Genomic DNA, 22,046 nt, shown 5'->3' on the forward strand with positions numbered 1-22,046 from the left:
ATTTTTTTTTTTACATATAACGATGTATAATGGTAAAAAGTGGAAGAATGTGCATTGTGTTTTTATGTCCATTTTTACAAAAAAATAAATGAAGCATATGGTTAATCATTTGATGTTTTTTCACACATGGCGTGGAAGTCTCAAAGGAGGAACAAGAAGAAGAGAAAAAGATAAAGGAGGGGAATCAGAAAACGCAGAAAAACAAGCGCTTTTTGAAGCATAAAATGGGCTTTCAGTCAGCTATGAAGTACAGCTTGAGCAATTGTTTTACCGCTATTCGCAACTGTGGAGAACGTTTCCTCCTTTGTTTTTGTTCCCATGAAGTTGTAAAAAAGGAAGAGAAGTATATACATTTTACGGAGTCAAAGTTATGCTTGGTAAAAATGCAGAAGCGCGTATAATTGTGTCCAACCGTTTGCTGCACCTATGTAATGTTTTGTAGAAACAAATGAAGCAAAGGAGTAGGACAATAACTCAGAATGCCGGAAAGATTATGTGGTAGCGTCTGCAGCACATGATGCAGGATTTGCAGAAGATGCTGTGAAGCGTTCAGTGTACTGTTGAATGAATGCGGCGCATTGGGGGGATTATGCTTCCAAGCGCATTTTTGCAAGTGAAAGAAAAAGAAGAAGAATAGCAACAAGAACAAAACAATGTGAACAAGATAACGAAAGGAGAACGAATTAGCTGTTCAACATAGATGGATTGCCCCAGCCCTCTTAAACATTACTGCAAGAACAGAAATAAATAAATAAATAAACGAAATTGTATATCACCTCATATAATACTTTAACTCACCGTGTTAAAATTAATAAACAGAAATGCTTCTACACTTTGTAATATTTTTTCAGCTATAAGGGGAGAACTTGCGCAAAGTAGTATGTTTCACGTATTGAATGTAATATGTGTTACATTATGTGAAATGTTTAATAACACTTGTTAATGTTCTCCTTTTTTTAGTTTTTATTTAATAAGTTGTTAAATTTTAATCTGTTTCGTTTATTTTTTTTTTTTTGATAATTGCATATCGCTTCCTTCTTCCATCCATCCATCCATCCATCCTTCTTTTTTTTTTTTTTTTTTTTTTTTATTTAATTTCTGATAAAGTGAAAATGTTTTTCATTTATCCATTTTTTCCTTTTTCCATTTCTTCACATTACATTATATGGAACTGGGTTATTTCCCGCCCTCACACGTTCGCGCTAACGAGTGTACATGTTCTTATGCATATGCATTTACATGCGCGCCGAGGGATGCCTAGTTATATACACTTGTATAGCTGTGTGTACACACTAGGCCCATTCCATATGCCTCATTTGTTTTAAAAACTTTCTCACTTATCATTAAAAACAAATAGTTAATGCTAAACGCTAAAAAAGTTATGTACAAACACGCAGGGCGTGAGGTATATATAAACATATGTATATTTTTTATGTTTCCTCCTGTCGTGGTTTCAAAGTTGCGCGCCTAGCGTAGCTGTGTGAACATTTTTCAAACAAAACAGGAAGAACTTGCATGATACTTCCAAAAATGCGGCGACGAGTGGCCTGGTCCTGGGGAAGAGGCCATATGTGTCACACACGAACACGTTAAGGGGGTTGTTACTTCCGCAAGGAACCTAAAACAGTGTCGTGCTGTTCAATCACACTTTTCCGTTCTTCTTCGTACCGTGTTGCAGTTATGCATTTTTGTGAAATAGCGTCTTCTTTGCATTTCAAGATAAGTATCCATGCCTCCTGTTGGCCCAAAAATAATAAGTGCGGATTTTCCACAAGGTTTTCATTAATGTCATGTTGGTAACCGCATATTTTATTTTTAATCATGTACAGCTTATCCTTATAGAAAATTTTTAAAATAATCATATTTTCGTTGACAAAAAGAGCATTTTTTTTTCTTTTCCCTGATACGCGAGCATTTAGTAATCTTGGATCGTATTCTACTTTTACAGAGTCCTTAATTAATTGTATGAAGCTCTTGGAACTGTCAGCTTTTAAATCGCTTAAAATGGTAAAAAAAAGGTTGCTGCACTTGCTTAGTGACAACACGGACAAGCCATTCAGTTGCTTGGATATTTGAACATCACACTCATCGCCTATTATGTAAAAGTTTTCGCAAAATGCATCATCATAAAAAGCGTAAGAATTATGTAATTCATGAAGACTGTCTTTTTTAAAAATAATTTCCTTGTTATTTTTTCCACATTTTAGGAGCTTATTTAATTTTGCTACGATTTGTTCATCAGATAAAGTGACATTGGACGATTTTAATTTTCTTAATAGGTATTCTTCTTTTCTTTTCTTCTTGGATTTCCTGTGCGATATTTCTGAATTGTTAAAAACTGCTGTAAAGGCTTCATCCTCCTTAAGGTTATCCCCCAAGTTGAGCAATGGCTCTTCTCTGAAGGATATTTTGGCTAGAGAAAAATCTTTCGAATTTTGTTGGTTTTGCTTAATTAGAAAATAATATTTACTTGGTTTTTCCTGGCAGGTGTGCTCCAATACCTTCTCCACAATATTTTTGTAAATTTCCTCAGACTTAGTGCTGAGGCTCCAGCTAAGTGTGCACATTTTGTATTCTTTTGCCTTTGTAAACGTGAAGAGATTGATGCGTTGACGCGTATCTCGGTTTCGTTTTTTTTGTGAATCCTGCAAGTAGACTGAACCCATGAGTGCGCAGACAACTTCCTGTTGCTGCGGCGCGTTCAGTTGCGAATTGCGCAGTTGCTAACAGTCCATCCGAAATGTGTTAAAAAGTTAAAAGCTACAATAACAAGGCAAACTCGGTGCGAATATAATGGATACACAAATGGATTCACAAAAAAAAGAAAAAGCTCTGAATCTACATTACATATACACATATATGGCAGTTATACAGAAACAAAAGAACAAAAAAAAAAAATAATAATAAAATTGCTTCAGTTGTACTTGTGCAAACACTCGCATAATGCTCAAGCACTGAGAGTGTTTAAGCATTTGTCACTCCATTTTTTCATTACACCTTTTATTTTTTTACCCTACCATATTGCGCCATTCGAAGAAAAAAACCCCATTTTAAATTTATTTTTCCGTGTTAGCATTTTTAAAAATGTTCACAATTACTTCATCGCTGCTTTTTTTTTTTTTTTATTTTTACTTTTTCGCATTATTAAGTCGATGCGATGCCATACCTACAAAATTTGCAGCTCAGGGTGGCCACGGCAAATTACACCCGCGTCCCCATTTAAGTGCCAAGTAATTTGAGCACCTTTATGCAAACATATTTTAAGCTTTACTATGCTGATTGCAATTTACGTCGACAGAAAAGTACACCTCGCATATATTTTGTAACTACTAAGAAAAAAGATTTTTCCTTAAGCGCTTCTATGTACAAATATGTACATGTATATGTATGCAAGCTATTGTGCGCATATTTATAGTGTTAACTTCCGCATAGCATAAACTAAACCTCTTTTTTTTTTGTTATTAAGGGCCGTTTAGATTTTTCCACGAATGCTTATTTTGTGAAGGAATTACATGAATGTTTTATGCCCGCAAGCACATTGTTCATTTTTTACACTTATGTCACTTCGCGAACGGCACACGTACTTAAACGGGTTATGTTAAAGGCCTACGTATACCCATATGCATATGCAAACACGAGTAAGCTCCAATGCGCGCAGGAAGAACGCTCGACAGAACTGAGAAAGTGAATCTAATAGAATAGCTAGCAGTTAGGCACCTATGCTTAATCTGGAAAAAGAGAAGATAAAAAAGAACAAATAAAAGGATAAACAAGTACCCATTTAATACGGAAAAAAATGTCTATCATTTATGGTTTAGTAGCAAGAGGTGATAAGCAATACGAGTGTAAATTTCAAACGAGGCAGATGAGGCGCATGCCGTGTAGATGCTTTGCGGAGCATACGTATATTTAAACATATATATATACACACATATATGCACACACGATTGTATTGGGGAAGGGTACAGATGATGCGTGTTTTATTAATGCCCTCCTTTTACACCCCTTTAGACAAAACTGTACTGGCAGAGTACACCGAATTCGGAGGCAATTTTTCCAACATAAGCAGACTGCTTCTGGAGATTATCCCCCCCCATTCCGCGAGGAAATCATACATCTACGATGAGTACAGTTCTGAGGGGGCCAAATGGGGCAATCGCTTCCCACGAGAGACACTAAGGCAGAAAAAAAGGGCCCGCATGAGTATATTGCTATTAGTATCAAAGTGCATATATAATACAAGTGCCAAGGTTGCTTGTTTGTTTCCCCCATTAACAAGATCCCTTTTCTTTTTTCCCTCCATTTAGTTACGTGTTTCACCAGCTCATGAAAAATGGCATCACGTTCATGGCTATGACGGACAAGGAACTGGGCTTCCTAACGCCCTACGCTTTTCTAGAAGAAATATCGAAAGTGTAAGGCAGTGTGGTTGTATGTTAAAGATCGCACCGCAGCATCTCGGAGGTGGACGTGAATATGGGTATTGACGAGTGAGACGTTTTATAGCAGCACATGTGTGTGTATTTTATTTATTTCCCCCCGTTTGTAGTTTCTTTAAGCACTTTAACTACACGTCTGATTTTATTGCCCTCTCGCTGGATGAAGAGTTTAAGCCCGTTTTGAGAGAAAACATGGTAAGTGCGAAGCTGTGCCTTTTTTCCTTTTGAGAAAACAAAGCATTAAAATTGGTTATAGTACTGATGGGGGTACTCAAACGTTCGTATATACATTCCAAGCAATGTTGTTAATGTACAAAAATTGTAACTGCTCTACTTTGCACCATCCGGTGCCTGTTCGCCCCGCAGAGAGTATTCAACAACTACGAATCCAACGATGTGCATAACCTAAAAAGCAAAATTAGCAACATACAAAATATCATCATCGAAAATATCGAAAAGATACTGGAGAGGAGAGAAAAAATAGACATACTAGTTAACAAGAGTGAAAAATTATATCAGGAAAATATAAGCTTCAGGCGCCAAGCCATGAGACTAAATTTTTTTATGTGGATAGAAGACAACAGATTTCTTATTTACTTCATTTCGACAATAGCTATTTTTATTTTTCTCATTTGGTCCTTCTATAACGTCTAGAAGTTGGCATCAAGGGGGAGAAAGTGAATACCTTGAACATGGAGAAAAATACGGTTAAAAGGTGAGCTCCCTGGTTAATTAAAACATTTTAGTCCGATACTGCGTGTGCAAGTTGAGCAAGCAGTAACGGAGAAGAGGTTGAAGATGCGGCGCACATAAATAATTCCCATACAAGCTAACTAAAATTAGTACTAGGAAAAGCGCGCCACGATTATAGTGATGGGTTCGGTGCTTTTTCTAAAAGGATCAATTATTAGAGAGTACTTTTACTAACTTTTTTTTTTTTTTTTTAATTGTGAAGACAAAACGTTGCATTTTATGTTCACCCCTTTCATATGGGTATCCGACGAAATTTGGCCGTACTTATTTTGATTCTGCTTATTTGTTCATTTATTTATTTCGTATTTTGGTCCCACTGCAATTTCATGATCGTTTTACTGTACCGTTTTGTCGAGACATTTTTTTGCCTATGCGCCTCTGTAGCACCTTGCATTTCCGTTCATCCCACCATCCTTGCAAACGCGCATCGCACGTTTACACAGAATTCATTTTTCTCGTTTGTTTACGCATTTCACCCACCGATTTTCTATACACATCAATTTAGTAATAAGACGATTTCGCAAAAACACGGAAACATCTATGTGTGCATTCCTTTTTAAATTGTGAACTTTTTATAAAGTATATTCTTATTAAAAAATTGCATACTAGCAGAGGTTGACAATGTTGTGCGATGTATGTAATCCCACACGTGTTGCACAATAAACAGGACAGAAAAAGGATGAAGAAAAAAAAAAAAAAAAAAAAAAGGCATTGTAACTTCAATGAATTAGGACCCTTTTTTGCTAAGTTTGTAGATAAAGATGCTTTCGTTTAGTGTTCTTTTCCTTTTCAGTTCTGTGTAATTGAACCTACTGGATATATTATCATCTTTCAATATTTCGTTTGGCCTGTTATTCTTTTCCATAAGCAGGTATATAACTCCCTTATCACTGACATAGTCATACACGCTTAAAAGAAATTTTAAAATAATTTCTCTTCCATATTGTCCCCCTGCGTAGGATGCAACAATATCTGTTTTGTTCATTTCGTCCTGTTCTGTGGGAACATATGGGGGATTGAATAAGACCAGGTCGAATTGTTTGCACTGCCTTAAGTTGCTAAACAAATCGGTGTTGATTATTTCGACGTTTGAAATTTTATTGTCCAATGTTAACTTCCTTACGCATTTACAGGCCTTCTCGTTAATGTCAAGGCAGTAGAGAAGGTCAAGTTTTTGCTTCTTTTTTAGCAACAGCTCGTGGAGAGACAAAATCAGGTAGCCGCTTCCTGTGCTGTAGGGGGTTGGTCGAAAGGTCAAGCGGGCGCACGTAAGTTTTTATATCTGTAATTACATACACAAGTTCATATGTGTGTGAAAAATGCGTTAATATAACATGCTCTCGTCCTCTCATACACACACACACACACAGTTGAGCAAAAGGTTTTTCCCTGAAATGTATTTTTTTGCTCCGTTTATGATATTACCCCATTTCTAGAGCCACCTGAACAGTTGGTGGAATGTTCTCAACATCTTCTTCGAGGGCCTCAAGACATGTAAATGTGTCGCTGCTTGGAAGGTACACATGTTTCCTGACCCCTTCGTTGGTATAAATGTGATCAAAGTTTATTTTCACCTCAGGAGGTGATGCCATATTTGGGACGAATTATGATAATTATAAAAATATGTTTGTGCTGATGATGAGGACAATTATGACGGGGACTTTACGCAAAGCAATGATATTGCAAAAAAGGCGTTACTTCAATTTGCAAATATTAACAATGGTGTATCAAATTGTAGGTGGAGGTGAGGGGAAAAAAGGATTCTTACGTTTTCAAATAGGGTAATATTAGAGTGTTCAGAAATCGGGTGAAGTAGAGAGATACGTTCACGTGCAGTGTTGCACAATATAATACTAACATGTATCGCTGAGCAACACATAAAATGGGGAAGCGAGGCGATGGTCATATTTGGCTTGGGCCTAACATATTTTCTGGGCCATTATTTTTAAAGTTGTAGGAGGGTAGCTTCTGCAAAAGTGTCTTATGTACTTCGTCTTCTAACATCCTTTCGTACAACCAGGTGAATCGGTCAGAGAGTATTTCCTGTTTATTTAATTGCTCGTAGCGCAGTGTCCAATAAATGTTCTACAAAGTAAAATGGTAGCAAGGGAGTACACAGGAACGCGCATTAGTGGTGCAGTTTTCTTTTGTTCTTTTCCTGGCGGAGTTAACACACAAGCCGTTTTGTGCTTGGTTGGGAGATGCACAAATGGGGCCATGTATATATTGCCAGACGTATATGTAAAGTGCAAAATGTAGTAGCTTCCCTCCGACTCCCCCCCCAAAAGGAAGTTAACAGGGGCAGTTAAAAGGGAAGTCCCTTTACCTTTATGCCTGCAATCCAATAAGGCGCAGTTAGAAGGGTAATGAAGAATGGACCGACATTCGCTTTAGTCCAAAAATAATCTTCGCTGAAAAACCTACGACAACTTGCACTAAAAATTCGAAAAAGGGGGTGGGAGGATATGTTAAAAGTGGGCCACGAATCTTTCGAAAAGGCGCACACGTGAAAATACACATATGTGGGTATAACGCGGTGGCGAACACCGTATGAATACGTCTTTCTTTAAATTGGCTTATCTGATGCGCCCTCTATTTCAAACAAGCGCAAATTTGTTCATTGCAGCATATGTATACAAGGATACGCGCCTATGTGTGCACGCGTGTATGCACATATGTAGGTGCGCTCCTTATTAACTGGGAATTCCGTGATACCTTTTACACCAGGAGTAGGTACGCGCGACACCTCTGCCAACGCTTTTTATGAATGATAGCATTGTTCAAACACTGTTATGATTATACAGATATGCGTACGAGCATGAGGGAGGTGGAGGCGACGCTAATGCTTCTTAATCCAGCAAAACACGATCATACGTTTAGTTTTTCTTGTACTTGGTCATATGTCATTATGCTATGTGACGCATGTTATGTCAATGGGGTGTAAAAAAAAAAAAAAAAAGAAGGAATGCTTTCAAGTATATAGGGAAGTGGAAATATGGAAGGAGAAACTTTGTTAATGCCTCATTTTGTTAAAAGAGAATGAAGAAAAGAGTGCGCCCGCGAATGAGGGGTATATAAACGTGTAAACGTATAGTGGGTACATAAATACAGCGCATGGTGCATACTTTTATGTTGCTTGTTTGCTCGCCAAGGATTATATCACACGGGAAAGAAATACGCGTAATGTGCTTAAACAAAAAAAAAAAAAAAAAAAAAAAAAAATGGTGTACCACCCAGCTTTGTGCGCAAACTAGAGGGGCTCTACGAATATAGGATGACGTGTACATGTTCTTTGCATTTTTTTTTTTTTGTTTTTTTACAAGCGTCACTTGTTTTCTACATAGATAATTTTTTTTAGAAACAATTTAATGTTCAATTTTGCTACATGAGAGGTTCCCTTTTTTGGCTTTTTCGCGGATCACGCATTTGCCTTGTCATATGGAAATGTTCTCTCTGTTGTACACATGTTGAGTGCAGCATTTTAAAGCAGTTCATTTTAAAATTATTACATTAATTAGGGGGGAATTAAACAAAAAAAATAAAAAAGTGTCCATATTATTCAAAAGTGCAAAAGTCATATGGAGCTATATTATTTGTGTGTGTGCGTGCAGATTTGTATGCATTCGCACTTGTTCAGGCAAACAAGGGTAAAAGAGGCTTAACGTGATTGGGAGCGAGGACTTTCCGGACCGTACGCAGCCGTTATGGGAAGTCTACAGGGGGAAGCACGTACGAAATGCACATAACCCCTTGCAGGAAAAAGCATAAAGATCACGCCCAATAAACCTATACACACTGCATGGAAGGAACTACGCAAGGAAGCTCTTAAACTGCTTTGCCGAGGTGAATCGCAAATTTTGCGCAATTAAGCTTCTTTTTTGGGTGTACCAGTAGTGGAACAGACTATTTAACTGTAGCAGCTGGTCGTGGCTCATGTAGTTACTTTTGTTTAAATTGAAAAGTCGTTCAATTAATAATGCAAATAATTCATCATCCAAGTTTAAGGCGTGCAGTTCGTTTAGGCACATTGCACAAATTATCAACTCCTCAGAATTAAACGATTCCAGTTTTCTAATTATTTCTCGAATGATACATTTTGTTAAGGGTCTGTATATCTCGTTAGTTTTAGAAAAGGGTAAAATGTTAGAATCAGTCTTGGTTAAGTATTCAAATTTTTCGCGTTCCCCGAAATTTAATCTTACCAGTGCTATTAGCAGCAGCATGATGGTTCTTCCGCCTAACGCAGGGGTTCTAAAATATATGGAGTGCAGAAAAGTTTTAAAAATTTTCGGCAACGGTGTGTTTACATACATGTGAGTATCCTCGGTCAGTTGCAATTCTTCCTCGACGCTGTGATGACACGTATTGGTTTCGTTGCCATGATTTTGTTCACTGTTCGCCCTTTCCTGTTTGCTATTTTTCATTTCTGCAGAAGAGGTGGCACGAACGCGATGGCCTTCTCCCTCAATTTGCATATTTGCACCATCGGGCGTGCTTTTCTGTGCCCCCAATTGATCATTTGGGCAATCTTTAAAAAAGAAATCATTCGAAAAATCATATTCTTGCACGAGAAAAGATAAATGGGAGCTGCTAATTTTTCTCGTCTTTGCATTTGATATAATAAGAGGAAGACTATTGGTATGTTTCAGGAGTAGAGAAGTGTCATATCTGTGTGTATTCATATGGACAATTAGGTCAATCGGTTTTTTATAAAATCTGAAGAGTCTAGTTAACAATTCGAACATTATTACTCGGTAGGGTGGTGTGCTGCTATAAATGCTTTCGGTAATTTTTTCTAAAATGATGTTTTCTAATTTTAAATAAATGTCGTATAATGCTTCTAAAGATATTGTGTTAGCATTCTCCTCAAAAATTGAGTTTATTTCGCGCAAAATTTTCTCATTAGAAATGGGATGCATAGAATTATCCCTTCCGGAGGGGTCGTCTGTTTTATTCTTTAAATTGGCCGAAGCCGGTGGGGCACATTCTGCTGCGTCTTTTTCCAACTCTGCGTTTTGTATAACTCTATATTTGGTGTATTCCTTCTGTACGGCATAGTCTGCACAGGGGCGATTTATTCCATCTGTTTGGTTCCTTGGAATGGAATGATATTTTTTCCCTCTATTTTTTACATCACATTGGAGAGTCCTATTTGTGTTAATCGTTCGTCTCCCCTCTGCATGGTCTTCCCTCGTGTGAGCGGTTTGGTGTCCACGTTTTGAATTATCACGAACACATAATTGGCTACTGCTTTGACCGTTATGTGCATCTTGAATTGGGATTCTCGTACAATCAGAGTTTCCATCACGTAACATCGATTTGTTGTAACTTTCATCCGATGGTATGTCCCCAGGGGTGCGTTGAAGCAGGTTTCCGTTATCATCAGGATGGTCACTTTGTACCTTTGGAGTATCATCCGCGGGGAGGCTTATTCTCCCGTATGGCATGTTCCCGTTTTCGCTGTATTCATTGTGCTGTTGTATTAGAATGTACGCTTGGATGCAGTTCAGTATGGAGGAGAAGTCATTAAGCTCGAGCTGCGTAATTTTGTCCTTCAATTGTAGTATCTGATTTACTAGCATAGGTAGTGGAGAGAAATAGTTTAGTCTAGAAAACCCATCAGCACACCAGGATAGGTACTTGATATTTGTACAGTGTATATTTTCTTTCACCGGTTTGTACAACTGATGGAGGATGGTCCTATCCGGTAGTACCTTAAGATTTGCTAAACCTCTTAGTAGAAGTCCTGAGAAATCGGATCGGTACAAATCATTTTTGAGTATATTTTTTTTTAAAGTGGCCACCAGGATATTTAACAAATTAGGGTTATTACATCCAATTCTTCCAATGACATGAATCAGAAATGGAAGTCTTTTTATTTCCAATTCGTGAATTCTATTTATAATTGTGTTGTAAAAAGGAGTAATTTGGCAATGTATTTGAAAATCGTAAAACAGAGCCAAGTCGTCTAGGATAAGTTGAATATCCCGCATAGATATGTGTGCATGTTTCTTGGCAATAATTTTTGCTATTGAGTAAATCCACTCTCTGTAAACTAAGTCTTGATATTCTGTTAGTACTCTTAACAGTCTATGTATAGACACACCGTTTAAATTAATGGACGTGTTATATTTGCGGAAAAAATGAAATAACAAGGGCTCAATGGTTAGGTAGACATTTCTGTTCGAATGCCTACTTAGGTAGTATACAAGGTCGATAATTTCGTAGCTATTAAATGAATTCGCATCTTTTTTTATGTCATTACATAGCTTTTGTAACTCTTTCGTGTTTCCACTTTTTAGCCACTGCACATTCACTATATATTTCTGCGCCTTTCTGTTTAGTTTGAATGCGGGTTTCATGAACCCTACCCTTTTAGGGATTTGTGCTTGACTAAAATGTTTTACATGGCGGAACTTGGTGTAGACGAACGGGTTGCCTGCGACCTGGAACCATTTCGCGACAAGGCGCTTCTCGCGCACATACAGATTCATCTAAACGAAGATACATCTACGTTCCTGCGTTCGGGTGTGCAGGGTTGTATTGGCATTTCCAGTGGGCTCTCTTCGCAGCATTGGGGCTAAGGTAGTAGGGCAGGCTACCAGCGGTGACTGTTTGTGTACTCTCTCTTGATGAAAGCGCAGCGGGAAGCTGGAACACATATATTCATAAAAACGGTGGATTTATCCCCTCTCTCAGATGTTTGCAAATTTTTATGCAGATATAAAAAGATTGAACTGGAATTGAAGAATTCAGGCCCAAAGCGGTGACACAGAAAAAAAAAAGCTGCAATTAATTTGATGCAAACAAAGGGCTGTAATTTCACTCCATTTAATTTTTTTTGCTACATGCTTGTGATTTCCTTCACTGCGGTTTGCTTTACATGCTGATTAAGTTACGATTAATTACCCTGTGCTTTATGACTTAAGTTATATTACTTCCCATTTATAACATACGGTTTATGACTTTCAATTTCAAGCACTTCGGGCAGTTCTGTTCGCTAACAACGGTAAAACGAAGCAGATCGGACGCCGTGTGCTCAATGAATGAAAAATAGCACGCGAGAAGGGGTTAGTTCAGCATCATCTCATACGACCCACTAAAGTTAACCCATCCATGTGAAGCACATGTTTATTTTTAATGCAGTCCTAATTTCCCACATATATTTAATTTAAATAAATTTCCCCTTTTACAAAATACCTGGAGGGAATACTAAAAGGGGTGGGGTGGGTAAATTATCTGCACGCGATTTGGAGAAGCGTGTAGAATGTTGCCAAATATATTTTTTTAAATGGACAAAAATGAAGTAGCATAAAAAATGATACTATCTTTTTGCACCTTTTCCAAATATGCACGTTTACATTTGGGGCATTATATAACGGATAATTGCTGCGGTTTTTGCTCACAGTAGGCGGTGTGTTGTCGGCCAAGCGCTACGTAAGTTAGTTGCAGGCGCGTGTCCATGAGTACAATGGAGTATGCCGATAAAAAGAGAATGCCTCTATCGTGTTGCACGTAACCAATGTGGTAGAAGTACATTTCTATATAGAACGATGAAAAAGGTATGTCCACATGAGCATAAAAAAAAAAAAAAATACAGTAACCTTTGCTGAGATGGCGGAAATGTTATACATCAATGTATATTTTGCGATGAGAACATGACGCGCATCTACACAATTGAACTTGTTTGTGAATACGACAGGAGTTGTTATCATTTATCTCCTTTTTTGTCCGTGCAAGGATGGTAAAATGGTTGATCAGGCAGCATTTCACACATATTTAAAGGTATGGAACATGTGTATATGCGAGATTGGGGTGGTGTGAGGGTACTCCGAGCAGTTATCATTGAATAGACCCGTTCAATGTTTTTTTTTTTTTTTTTCGACCTGTTACAGAGCAGATACAACTGCTATGTACTAAAAGTTGATTTTATTTTATGCCTTTTATCACTATAACGGTATTTTCTCTTTGGCTACTCGTTACCATAAAGGGTGTGTTCACATCGTTGTGTATTGCGCAGTTACATTAAACAGCTTGAACGAATTATCTTTTTAATTTTTCACAATATTTATTTTCCCCTTTTGATCATAACTTGTACGTCCAATGACGCTGGTAAAAATGCGTTCGCGCGATGTACCATAGATTCACAACTGGTATTGTTACAAAAAAAGAAAACAAATTCATTATGGGAACGATGCGTATACAAACCAGTTAAAATGGGCTAAACGGCATTTTCAATTTACAGTTTTAAGAAATAGAGATACCAAAACATAGAATGTATATTTACTTTTTTCCTCGTCCTTGCGAGTGAATTTTCCACATAATTACGTACATAAGTATGCATGTATATGCTTACATAAATTTGTATATATATATTTATTTTTATGCATAGCTTTTGTATATATTTCCCATTTCGGGTGGGGCGCAAAAATAGAGCCTTAAGTGGTGCTCATAGGGGTTTGCCGCACAGAACAGAAAACACATGCTTTGTGCTCTTATCATAAAAATGTAAATGACGTGATAAAATGGAAATGTTTAAATTAAGCAAATTTGTGATTAACTAAATGAAGAAAAGGTAACTATCTACTTTTGTTAAGAACGGAATAAATAAGAACGCAGCTTTTGTATGCTGTTATACACGCCTGATTGTTTAAATGTATTATATAACATAATTGTAAAATAACTGGGAACTCGGAGCGCCTCTACTCTGCATACATTTTTTTTTTTTTTTTTTTTTTTTTTTTTACAAACCTATATATATATATATATTCATAGCACATGGTGAACAACGCCAAGAAAAAAACAATATAAGTAAATAAAATAAAATTAGTTAAAAAACGCCTTTTCATATTTTATACGTTTCGAATTTGTAACAAAAAAAAAAAAAAAAAAAAGAAAGAAAGAACATTAAAACAAAATTGAACTTAAGCAAAGAATGTAAATTGATACGAAAATTTTACGTACGCCCATTGTTTGTAACTTTTTTTTTTTTTTTTTAATCGTGTTTACAATAAACCATCTTGAAGATAAATTAACAATTATAGGAGGCATCTTTGTTAAGATATAATATCCCATATCCCCATTATTCGTACGAAAAAGGTAAGGAAGAGGAAATAAAAACGCGTTATTGTACTTTTTATGAAGCCCACGCATGAAACGTGCGAGTGATGCGTATGTATGTTATGTTGTGCGCACGGCGTTGTGCCAAATGGGAGAAGTGTTATTGAGTCATCCATTTGAACGCATTTTAAAACGCTGTTGAATGGTAGAGCTTTATGGGAGAATATGCATTCGTGTGAAGCTTGACATGATTAATACCAGAGTAAAAACCGTAATAGAAAAAAATATATGCGCGGGCGTAAACGCAAAAGATACGAGGAATAGCATTCCCCAGCGGAAACGACGTGAATGGCGTTTCCTCTGCAATAAAGGAGTAGAATAAGTACACGTGTATGCCAGTTATGTCAATTGCAGTACGTGCACTGTGGCAGCGTTGTATGAACCGTGGGTGATAAACAACCTACTTTTGAGAGCATATGAGCAGGCGTGCGAACCTGTATGTGCCCACATTTGTGCGCAAATAGGGGAATGTATATATGTATATGCATGCATACCGGCGCTTGCAACCCTAAACGAACTATTGTAGTAAATTACGCGACATATTTTGCACCTCTGCAGGCTACATGCTATTTTTGAATTAAAGAAGGACAAAATGGTTTCTGTTAAAACGAAAATTCTAAAAAACAATCCCAGCGACTTAGAAAGGGAAATTGCTCAATGCCTGATTGACATTGAGTTATCAAGCTCGTCGGACATAAAAAATGACGCGAAGGAAATTAAGATATTATCATGTGATTTGATAGAAGTTGAAAAAATTAAAAAAAAAACGATTTTAATTTATATTCCATACAAGATTTATACAACTTATGTAAGGAAAATACAAAGGAAACTTATCAACGAATTGGAGAAGAAAACCAAAAAGTATGTTGTGTTGGTAGCCAAGAGGACTATACTTAAGTCGAAGCAGAAAACCAAGTCCTTTAAAATAATTCCAAGATCGAGAACTCTTACTAGTGTATATGACTCCATTTTAGAGGACATCGTAGCTCCCAGCGAAATAGTTGGAAAGAGGTGAGTGCTGGCTACGGGGCGTAAAAGTGTGCTCATGTGGGTGCACATACACATTATGTATATATGTGTGTATATGTATTACTGTGCCATGCGTGCAAAGCGCGTGTCTGACAACCGGGGCGAATACGCCACGTATGCATTCCCCCACCCCATATCCCCTCCGTGAACCCCACCCTTTTTCGCAGAATAAGCATGAAGGCTGACGGAAAGAGACTATTTAAAATAATGCTCGACTCCAAGGAAAGGCAAAGAGATAACATCGAGGAGAAGCTCATTAGCTTCGCTGCTGTGTACAAAAGAATCACAAGAAGAGACACGGTATTTACTCTGCCACCAACCAACGAAAAATGAAACGGGAAATACTACGTGTGAAATGATTAAAATGAGGGAATGCTTTTACCCCATTTTATATTTTTCCAAAATTTTTAACTTTAGCTCGAATTCTCAATAACCCTCCAATATTTCATGTATGTCCCCATGAAACGTGTATATATTATACATATATGTGTTTTATGTTTTTCCTTTTTTTTTTTTTACCACATTGCTGTAACAGCATGAATGGAATTTTTTTTTTTATTTATTAACATAAGAGAAAAAGACTTGCAAAAAGAGGAAAAAAAAAAAGGTTAAAAAATTATTTAATTAATTTAAAACATTTTAAATATTAACAAATCAAACAACTGAGTTGAATTTTAGCAGTGGAGCCATTCCAAACATGTTTAAAAAAAAGTTTAAAGTGTTACATTTAGGACATCCTATGCAACTATTTTAGTGTACATTTTAAAAAATGGACAAAATGGAACATGCTAGGGTGGGTAAGAAATGTTTCATTTTTGAATTATAAAAGAGGGGAAGGATGATGACCACACATGAAAACGATGGTAAAATGGCATCTATTAAAATAGGGTAAACGTTTTAATTATTCTACAACAAAACTCCTAAGGCGGGACAACATTGGTCTATGTCAATGGTAAATGTGCTTCGTATAATAAATTTGTGCCACCACCCTGTCTTCCTCCTGTTCCACCTTTTTACAAATTCATTTTCCATGGGGAATAAGCATGGGCGTAATAAAATCCTTTAAAGCTTCGAACGAAACCATTGCTTCCCATGCGTACATTTACGTGTATATCTGTGCACATTAAGTTCAGTTTAGAGGAGGCCACGTTTTATCTATGAGCTCCTCATTATATTTGTTAAGTTTCTTTCCAACCAAGGATAGAAATTCCTGCTTCAAAAAATCGCTTTGACTTTTCCATTTGTTAATTAGGGTCGCCCTGGAAAGGTGTAAAAGTGGAAAGGTGTGAAAATTAATATTTGCGCGTTTTTGGAAATACGTACATTAGATGCACTAGAAAGGGTGCATATCCGGTGCATTTAACTGAAGGGTAAATTACATATATGTATATATACATTTATGTACGCATTGTCAGCACTCACCTGCTGCTTATTCTGGCCTCCTTTAGCGCATCTACGAACTGCTTAACCGGCTGGCTGGTGCACGCGATAATGTCATTAGCCGAATGGGTGTAAAACATATGAAATGATGACATTTTAGGAAACATGGACCCATCTAATATGAACAAAGCAAGATAGTTGTAAAATAACATCCCGTTTTCATTTAACTCTTTTATTGTCATGGGTAGATAATGAGAATAGGGCAAATACAAAGGCTTGACGCAAACAACTATTTTGTCCTTCTTCATGTCATATTTGGCCGGTGGTATCTTTTCATACTCGTTAATGTATATGCAGACGTTGGTTATTTTTCCTAAATCTGATTCATTTACACTTAGGCAGTCGAACATGACGTACGACTTTGCGTTCTTCATTATGTAATTGTACAGGATATATATTGGGTACGGCCTACGGGGAAAAAAGCAGAGGGGGGGGGGATGGCAGGTGGTAGGCAATCAGGCATCACACACGTACACACGTGCATATATATATACGTACACCTACATGCACATGGCCACTCCTGAGCATTGTGCAAAGGTTAGGGATTGGTCGTGGTGACTTACCTATTTTTATACATGAGGGAAGACGAATTGATATATATTGGAGTGTTCATGTTTTGGGAGAAATAAGCCTTTTTATTATTAAAGTTTAAATTGGAGTTTCTCGTGTACTCGTTATGTATTAAGTCGGAGCGAATGGCTAGGTGATCTATAAATCCCTGGATGACTGCATAGTGAATTATTTTTTTGGATAAATCTGATGGGTTTTTTTCCAAAATGTCCAAATTAATATTTTTGTTAAATTTGTGATTTATTATTTTTATTAAATGGTTGGACAATTTGAGTAGTTCTTCCATTTTTTTCTTGTCCAAGTGCATGGTACAACAGAAATGATTTCTGTCCTTTGAAAAATAAAAAGTGGTACACACGTTCAGGTAAAAGTCAATGTCGTTATCGAATCTTAATTTAAAATCATCAAGAGTGTTATCCTTTTCATCACTGTTTGTGGAATTTTCCTCTGATGAATTGCTGTCCTCGGCGGTTACATCACCAGAGGAATAACTATTCACATCACTTTGGTTTTCATTTTCATCGTTCTTTTTAAAAATTAAGCTTGCCAAATTGTAGTTACGTCTGGTGAGGGTGTCATTATTATTAGTTTGGCTACTACTCTGGGTTCTGTTTCCATTTGTGATGACTTTCCTTCTTTTACCTCCTTTGCCGTACTTCGCCTTGAGCTTGTAGTCGTAGGAAAAAATGGACTCCAAATATAAACAAGAGACCAAGAGACAGGCTAAGGGGATTGAACTGGTGTGATTAATGGCTAACGATTTTAGGCAAACGTCGGTTACAATTTTAGCATATCTTGTACTTATGGGTAAGGACAGGACAAAGCTACCAGTAGGGGTAATTCCGCTTTTATGGTTCGGGTTAAACATGTTTATATGATTTTCGATACTTTTTTTTGAAGCCATTTTATCACTTAAATTTTTAAATAGGAATTGGACATCTTGGTACCCAAAATACACACAGTTAAGATAAATTAATCTTTTTTTGGCCTCTTCAAATTTACACTTTTCTGGCTTATTAATAAAGGGGAAATGTTCTACATTTTTTATTTTAAAACTTAGTAGGTATAAAATTAGGGAATCCAGGGGGTAATTTAAAATTGGGAAATCATTATCGTTTTTGAAAAAATAGTTGTAATAATTTAATGAATATAATTTGTACACATGTCCCTTTTCCGTTTCGATTTTCTTTTTATTTTTTTTATTCTTTTTTAATAAATGTAAAATTCGACCTGCTCTTCCCTTTCTTTGGATTGCAGAACTTTTACTTATGTTGTCAATAACGTAGTAGGAATAATCGTTCAACGTTGAGTAAATTTTTCTCTTTTCCTTTCCGCAGTCCACTACGTAGCGAATGTTTGGTAGGGTGATAGACGTCTCTGCTATGTTTGTGCTTATAATGCAGACACGCTCATCATCCCTAGGGTTGTTAAATAAACTTATTTGTTCCTTCATGTGCATATTTGCAAAGAGTTTAAAAACTTTTAGTCTGCCTGACCCGTCGCTTCCCTTCCAAATGCTTGATTCATTTTTGTTCCTTTCTTTTTTCACTTCTCCGTTGACTGTGCCTTCGTTGGGCTGTCCTTCCGTTTGTTCATCTCCCGGTTCGTTGTCCGGCGCGTGTTCACTACAAGATTGGCTATCCTCCGACTGCTCATGCTCGTTTTGGACGTCTTCACCAGAATGGTTATCTCCCTCGGTATGCCCTTCCGAAGGGGGGCCACCTTCGCCAACCTCACCTTCTTCAGTCTGACTGCTCCCACAGGAGGGGGGGGCGTCTTTCCCGTTCTCCGTATTCCCAATACCGTATGATTCTTCGTTGTTGTCCGATTGGTTCGCTTTTTCACTGCTGGGATTATTCAATAAGCTGCAATTTTCTTCATGCCCATCGGCATCATTTTCAAGCTGTTCAGTTTGCTCAGTAAGGTCAGGTGCGCTTACCCACATATCGCTGTGCAAAGGAGCATCGTCGTGGTCACTATCGGATGCTTCAAATATAATTCGCTTTTCTTTATTTTCATCCGTTGTCCTGAAGAAAAAACTGCACTTATTATCATTGGCATTTTTTTCGTCCTCACTTAGGTCAAAAGCATTTATATTTTCGTTCTGCGTTTTTTCCGCTTTCCCATCATTAGTATGTTCAAGTGCGTGTATTTTATTTTCATCTCCTGCTTGTGTGTTTTCTTCGGACATTTTTAAATTATTGAGTATATTATATAAACGATAAATTTCGTCCTGACTTGTTAAGAACACTAGGATGCTACCAGGTGGTAACTTCTTATGAATCTGTATAACTTTTTTCTTCGCTTCTTCAATATAGTTTTGAGGCGTGTACGAGAGGAAGTGATCCACTACGGGGACTTTTTCAGTTGGAATGTTGATAGAGGTATAATTTGTAAAAATTTTATTTTCAAAAAAGTGAGTGTCATTAATAGTTGCAGACATAATGATAACTTTAATTGGAATAACATTCGATTTGTATGCGAAATAATTGTTTTTTCTAATTTTGCAGATGATGGACAGGAGGCCTAAAATTAAATCCATATTTATGCTTCTCTCATGGGCTTCGTCTAGAATAATAACAGCATATTTTGACAAAATAAAGTCGTGCATAATTTCTCTTAGTAGTATACCTTCCGTCATAACTTTTATTTTACTGTTTTTTAAAAAATGCGATTTTTCGAATCTTATTTGATACCCAGCTACATCTTCAACATTTAGTTCTTTGTTTAACCTATTGGAAATGCTTCTTACAGCTATTTTTCTCGGTTCCGTCACACCTATGAGGTAGTTATCTGTGCAGAACCCATGCTCATAAACAAACTGCGGAATTTGTGTGGATTTTCCGCACCCGGTATCTCCACTTATAAAGACGACATCGTAATTTAGGATCGCTTCTATAATTTCTTGTTCGTACCCCAGGACAGGCAGCGCCTGCCTCATTTTCTCTATTTTGTCCTTTCGATTTATATGGACTCTTTGGTAGACGATTTTTCTTTTCTCTCCTTCCGGTTGGGCATTTCCTTCGTCAGGGTGATTCGCGCTGTCCGCTGTGTCACCTGGATTCTCACCATCAGTATTGTCATCATCAACATGGTCATTGTCAGCAAGGTCACTCTCAGAGCTAAGCACATGATTACACTCAGTCTCCCCTACGCCTTCGCTGCAATTTCGTCCATTTTGTGGTAAACAATCGTTTATTACTAGTTCATTGGTAGTATCATCCCCTTCACTGGAGATCAGATCATCGTCCTGATTTACCTCTGCATGATGATCCAGATCTTTTGACACTTTTAGTTTTTTTCCCTCTGCACCTTGTTGATAGGTGGCAAATTCTTGATTTCTTTTTTTGCTTTCCAGAAATTTTTTTTTTTTTTTTTCTAGCTTGTTTTTTATAAGCTTCAAATTATTTGGCAAATCGATCTTCATTTCTTCATACGTCTGAAACAGTTTTTCTAGATTTTGCTGATTTGGGCTCTTTTTCTTTGTGTCAAATTGACAGATAAAATTTCGCTGGTTAGTGTTTAACCTGTACTGTTCTATATTTTTGAACAATTTTTCCTTTTCTGCTTCTTTGTCCTGCTTTTGTTTGTACTTTAGCTTTTTCATCAGTTTCCTGTTCGACACATTTTCCATGGAACAGAGTTGTTTGTATTTGTTCTTTATCCTTTCAATTTCCTTTCTACATGATTTGTTTTCTTCCTTTCCTGTTTCGTCTGGGTCATGTGAATGGTCATTTGGATTTTCTATTTCATCTGTGTGGTCACTTTGAGAGGCTTCCTCGTGGGAGTTTGCATTGTGGGATTTCACATTTTGGTCATTTTTCCCGTTCTGGAGATTTTCCTTTTGGTCTTCTGTCCAATTCTGGGTAGTGGAGTGACCATTGCATAGCAGCTCATTTTTTAGACCATTTAGCGAAGGCAGGTTACTTTTTGTGATTATTTTTTTAACTCTTTTTAAATGTTTTTCTTTTTTTTTCCTAATTCTTTCTTCGTATTCTAGTTTCTTTTTTTCCTTGTTGGTTAATTTTTTATTTTGTAAAAGCACGCTTGACGCTGTTTCGTCGTCATGTTTCAAGTTTTCGTCTGTTGTAAGATTATTATCAGATGCAGAATTACTACTCATTTTGTCATTTTGAAGAATTAACAAAGGGCCATGATGGGAGAGTTCGCAATATAGAAGTGGTAATTATTCGCGCAAGGCTTTCCAAGAAGGCAAATGTTAGGAAAGTTGGTCCACTTGCACAGAAAATTTGACAAACTCTGTATGTTTTTTACATATGCGCACGTTGGGTTCTGAATAAGGCTATTTCTGTATAGGCTTATTTTATATGAACTTTGAAATTACATCCATGTTTGTAATGGTTTTTGCAACGGGGGAAAGAAATGAAACAGAATTATGTAAGCTGAACTACATATTTCTTCTCTATATAATACTTGCCTTGCATTATCCCAATATCCACAAAGCATGAGGTTGAGACGAATTTTTGTCCCCCTGTTTTGTAAAAAGCGGGGCACAGCGAAAAAAAATGTACGGTAACAGAAACAAAAAAAAGGGGCAAAGGTATATTTTTTTTTTTTTTTTTTTTTTTTTTTTTTTGCACGTGCGGAATATATTTATAATTTTCATGCAATTACGCATATGAAAATAAATTGTGATGCGCATTTTTCCCCTTTTTTGTTGCGTAATAAAAATAA

The 22,046-nt window shown here is 36.9% G+C and overlaps 6 protein-coding genes across 6 annotated transcripts; 2 read left to right on the forward strand and 4 right to left on the reverse strand.

The window, feature by feature from the left end:
• Positions 1–1,601: 1,601 nt before the first annotated feature.
• On the reverse strand, positions 1,602–2,567 carry AK88_00289 (uncharacterized protein; the record flags this gene model as incomplete). Its single annotated transcript, XM_012477940.1, has 1 exon — positions 1,602–2,567. The coding sequence occupies one exon, from the start codon at positions 2,565–2,567 to the stop codon at positions 1,602–1,604; it is 966 nt and encodes a 321-aa protein (XP_012333363.1).
• A 1,229-nt stretch (positions 2,568–3,796) lies between these two features.
• Positions 3,797–5,093, forward strand: AK88_00290 (uncharacterized protein; the record flags this gene model as incomplete). Its single annotated transcript, XM_012477941.1, has 5 exons — positions 3,797–3,845; positions 4,012–4,126; positions 4,308–4,415; positions 4,550–4,634; positions 4,806–5,093. The coding sequence occupies 5 exons, from the start codon at positions 3,797–3,799 to the stop codon at positions 5,091–5,093; spliced, it is 645 nt and encodes a 214-aa protein (XP_012333364.1).
• Positions 5,094–5,919: 826 nt separating this feature from the next.
• Positions 5,920–6,784, reverse strand: AK88_00291 (uncharacterized protein; the record flags this gene model as incomplete). The annotated part of the gene is made up of 2 exons (XM_012477942.1): positions 5,920–6,424; positions 6,618–6,784. The coding sequence occupies 2 exons, from the start codon at positions 6,782–6,784 to the stop codon at positions 5,920–5,922; spliced, it is 672 nt and encodes a 223-aa protein (XP_012333365.1).
• A 310-nt stretch (positions 6,785–7,094) lies between these two features.
• On the reverse strand, positions 7,095–11,686 carry AK88_00292 (uncharacterized protein; the record flags this gene model as incomplete). Its single annotated transcript, XM_012477943.1, has 3 exons — positions 7,095–7,277; positions 7,519–7,627; positions 9,081–11,686. The coding sequence occupies 3 exons, from the start codon at positions 11,684–11,686 to the stop codon at positions 7,095–7,097; spliced, it is 2,898 nt and encodes a 965-aa protein (XP_012333366.1).
• A 3,218-nt stretch (positions 11,687–14,904) lies between these two features.
• Positions 14,905–15,674, forward strand: AK88_00293 (uncharacterized protein; the record flags this gene model as incomplete). Its single annotated transcript, XM_012477944.1, has 2 exons — positions 14,905–15,323; positions 15,509–15,674. 2 exons carry the CDS (start codon positions 14,905–14,907, stop codon positions 15,672–15,674), a joined length of 585 nt encoding a protein of 194 aa, XP_012333367.1.
• Positions 15,675–16,470: 796 nt separating this feature from the next.
• Positions 16,471–21,474, reverse strand: AK88_00294 (uncharacterized protein; the record flags this gene model as incomplete). Its single annotated transcript, XM_012477945.1, has 3 exons — positions 16,471–16,600; positions 16,764–17,189; positions 17,345–21,474. 3 exons carry the CDS (start codon positions 21,472–21,474, stop codon positions 16,471–16,473), a joined length of 4,686 nt encoding a protein of 1,561 aa, XP_012333368.1.
• Positions 21,475–22,046: the final 572 nt, after the last annotated feature.

This window comes from Plasmodium fragile, assembly GCF_000956335.1.
Source record: "Plasmodium fragile strain nilgiri unplaced genomic scaffold supercont1.2, whole genome shotgun sequence".
Classification (NCBI taxonomy): Eukaryota; Apicomplexa; class Aconoidasida; order Haemosporida; family Plasmodiidae; genus Plasmodium; species Plasmodium fragile.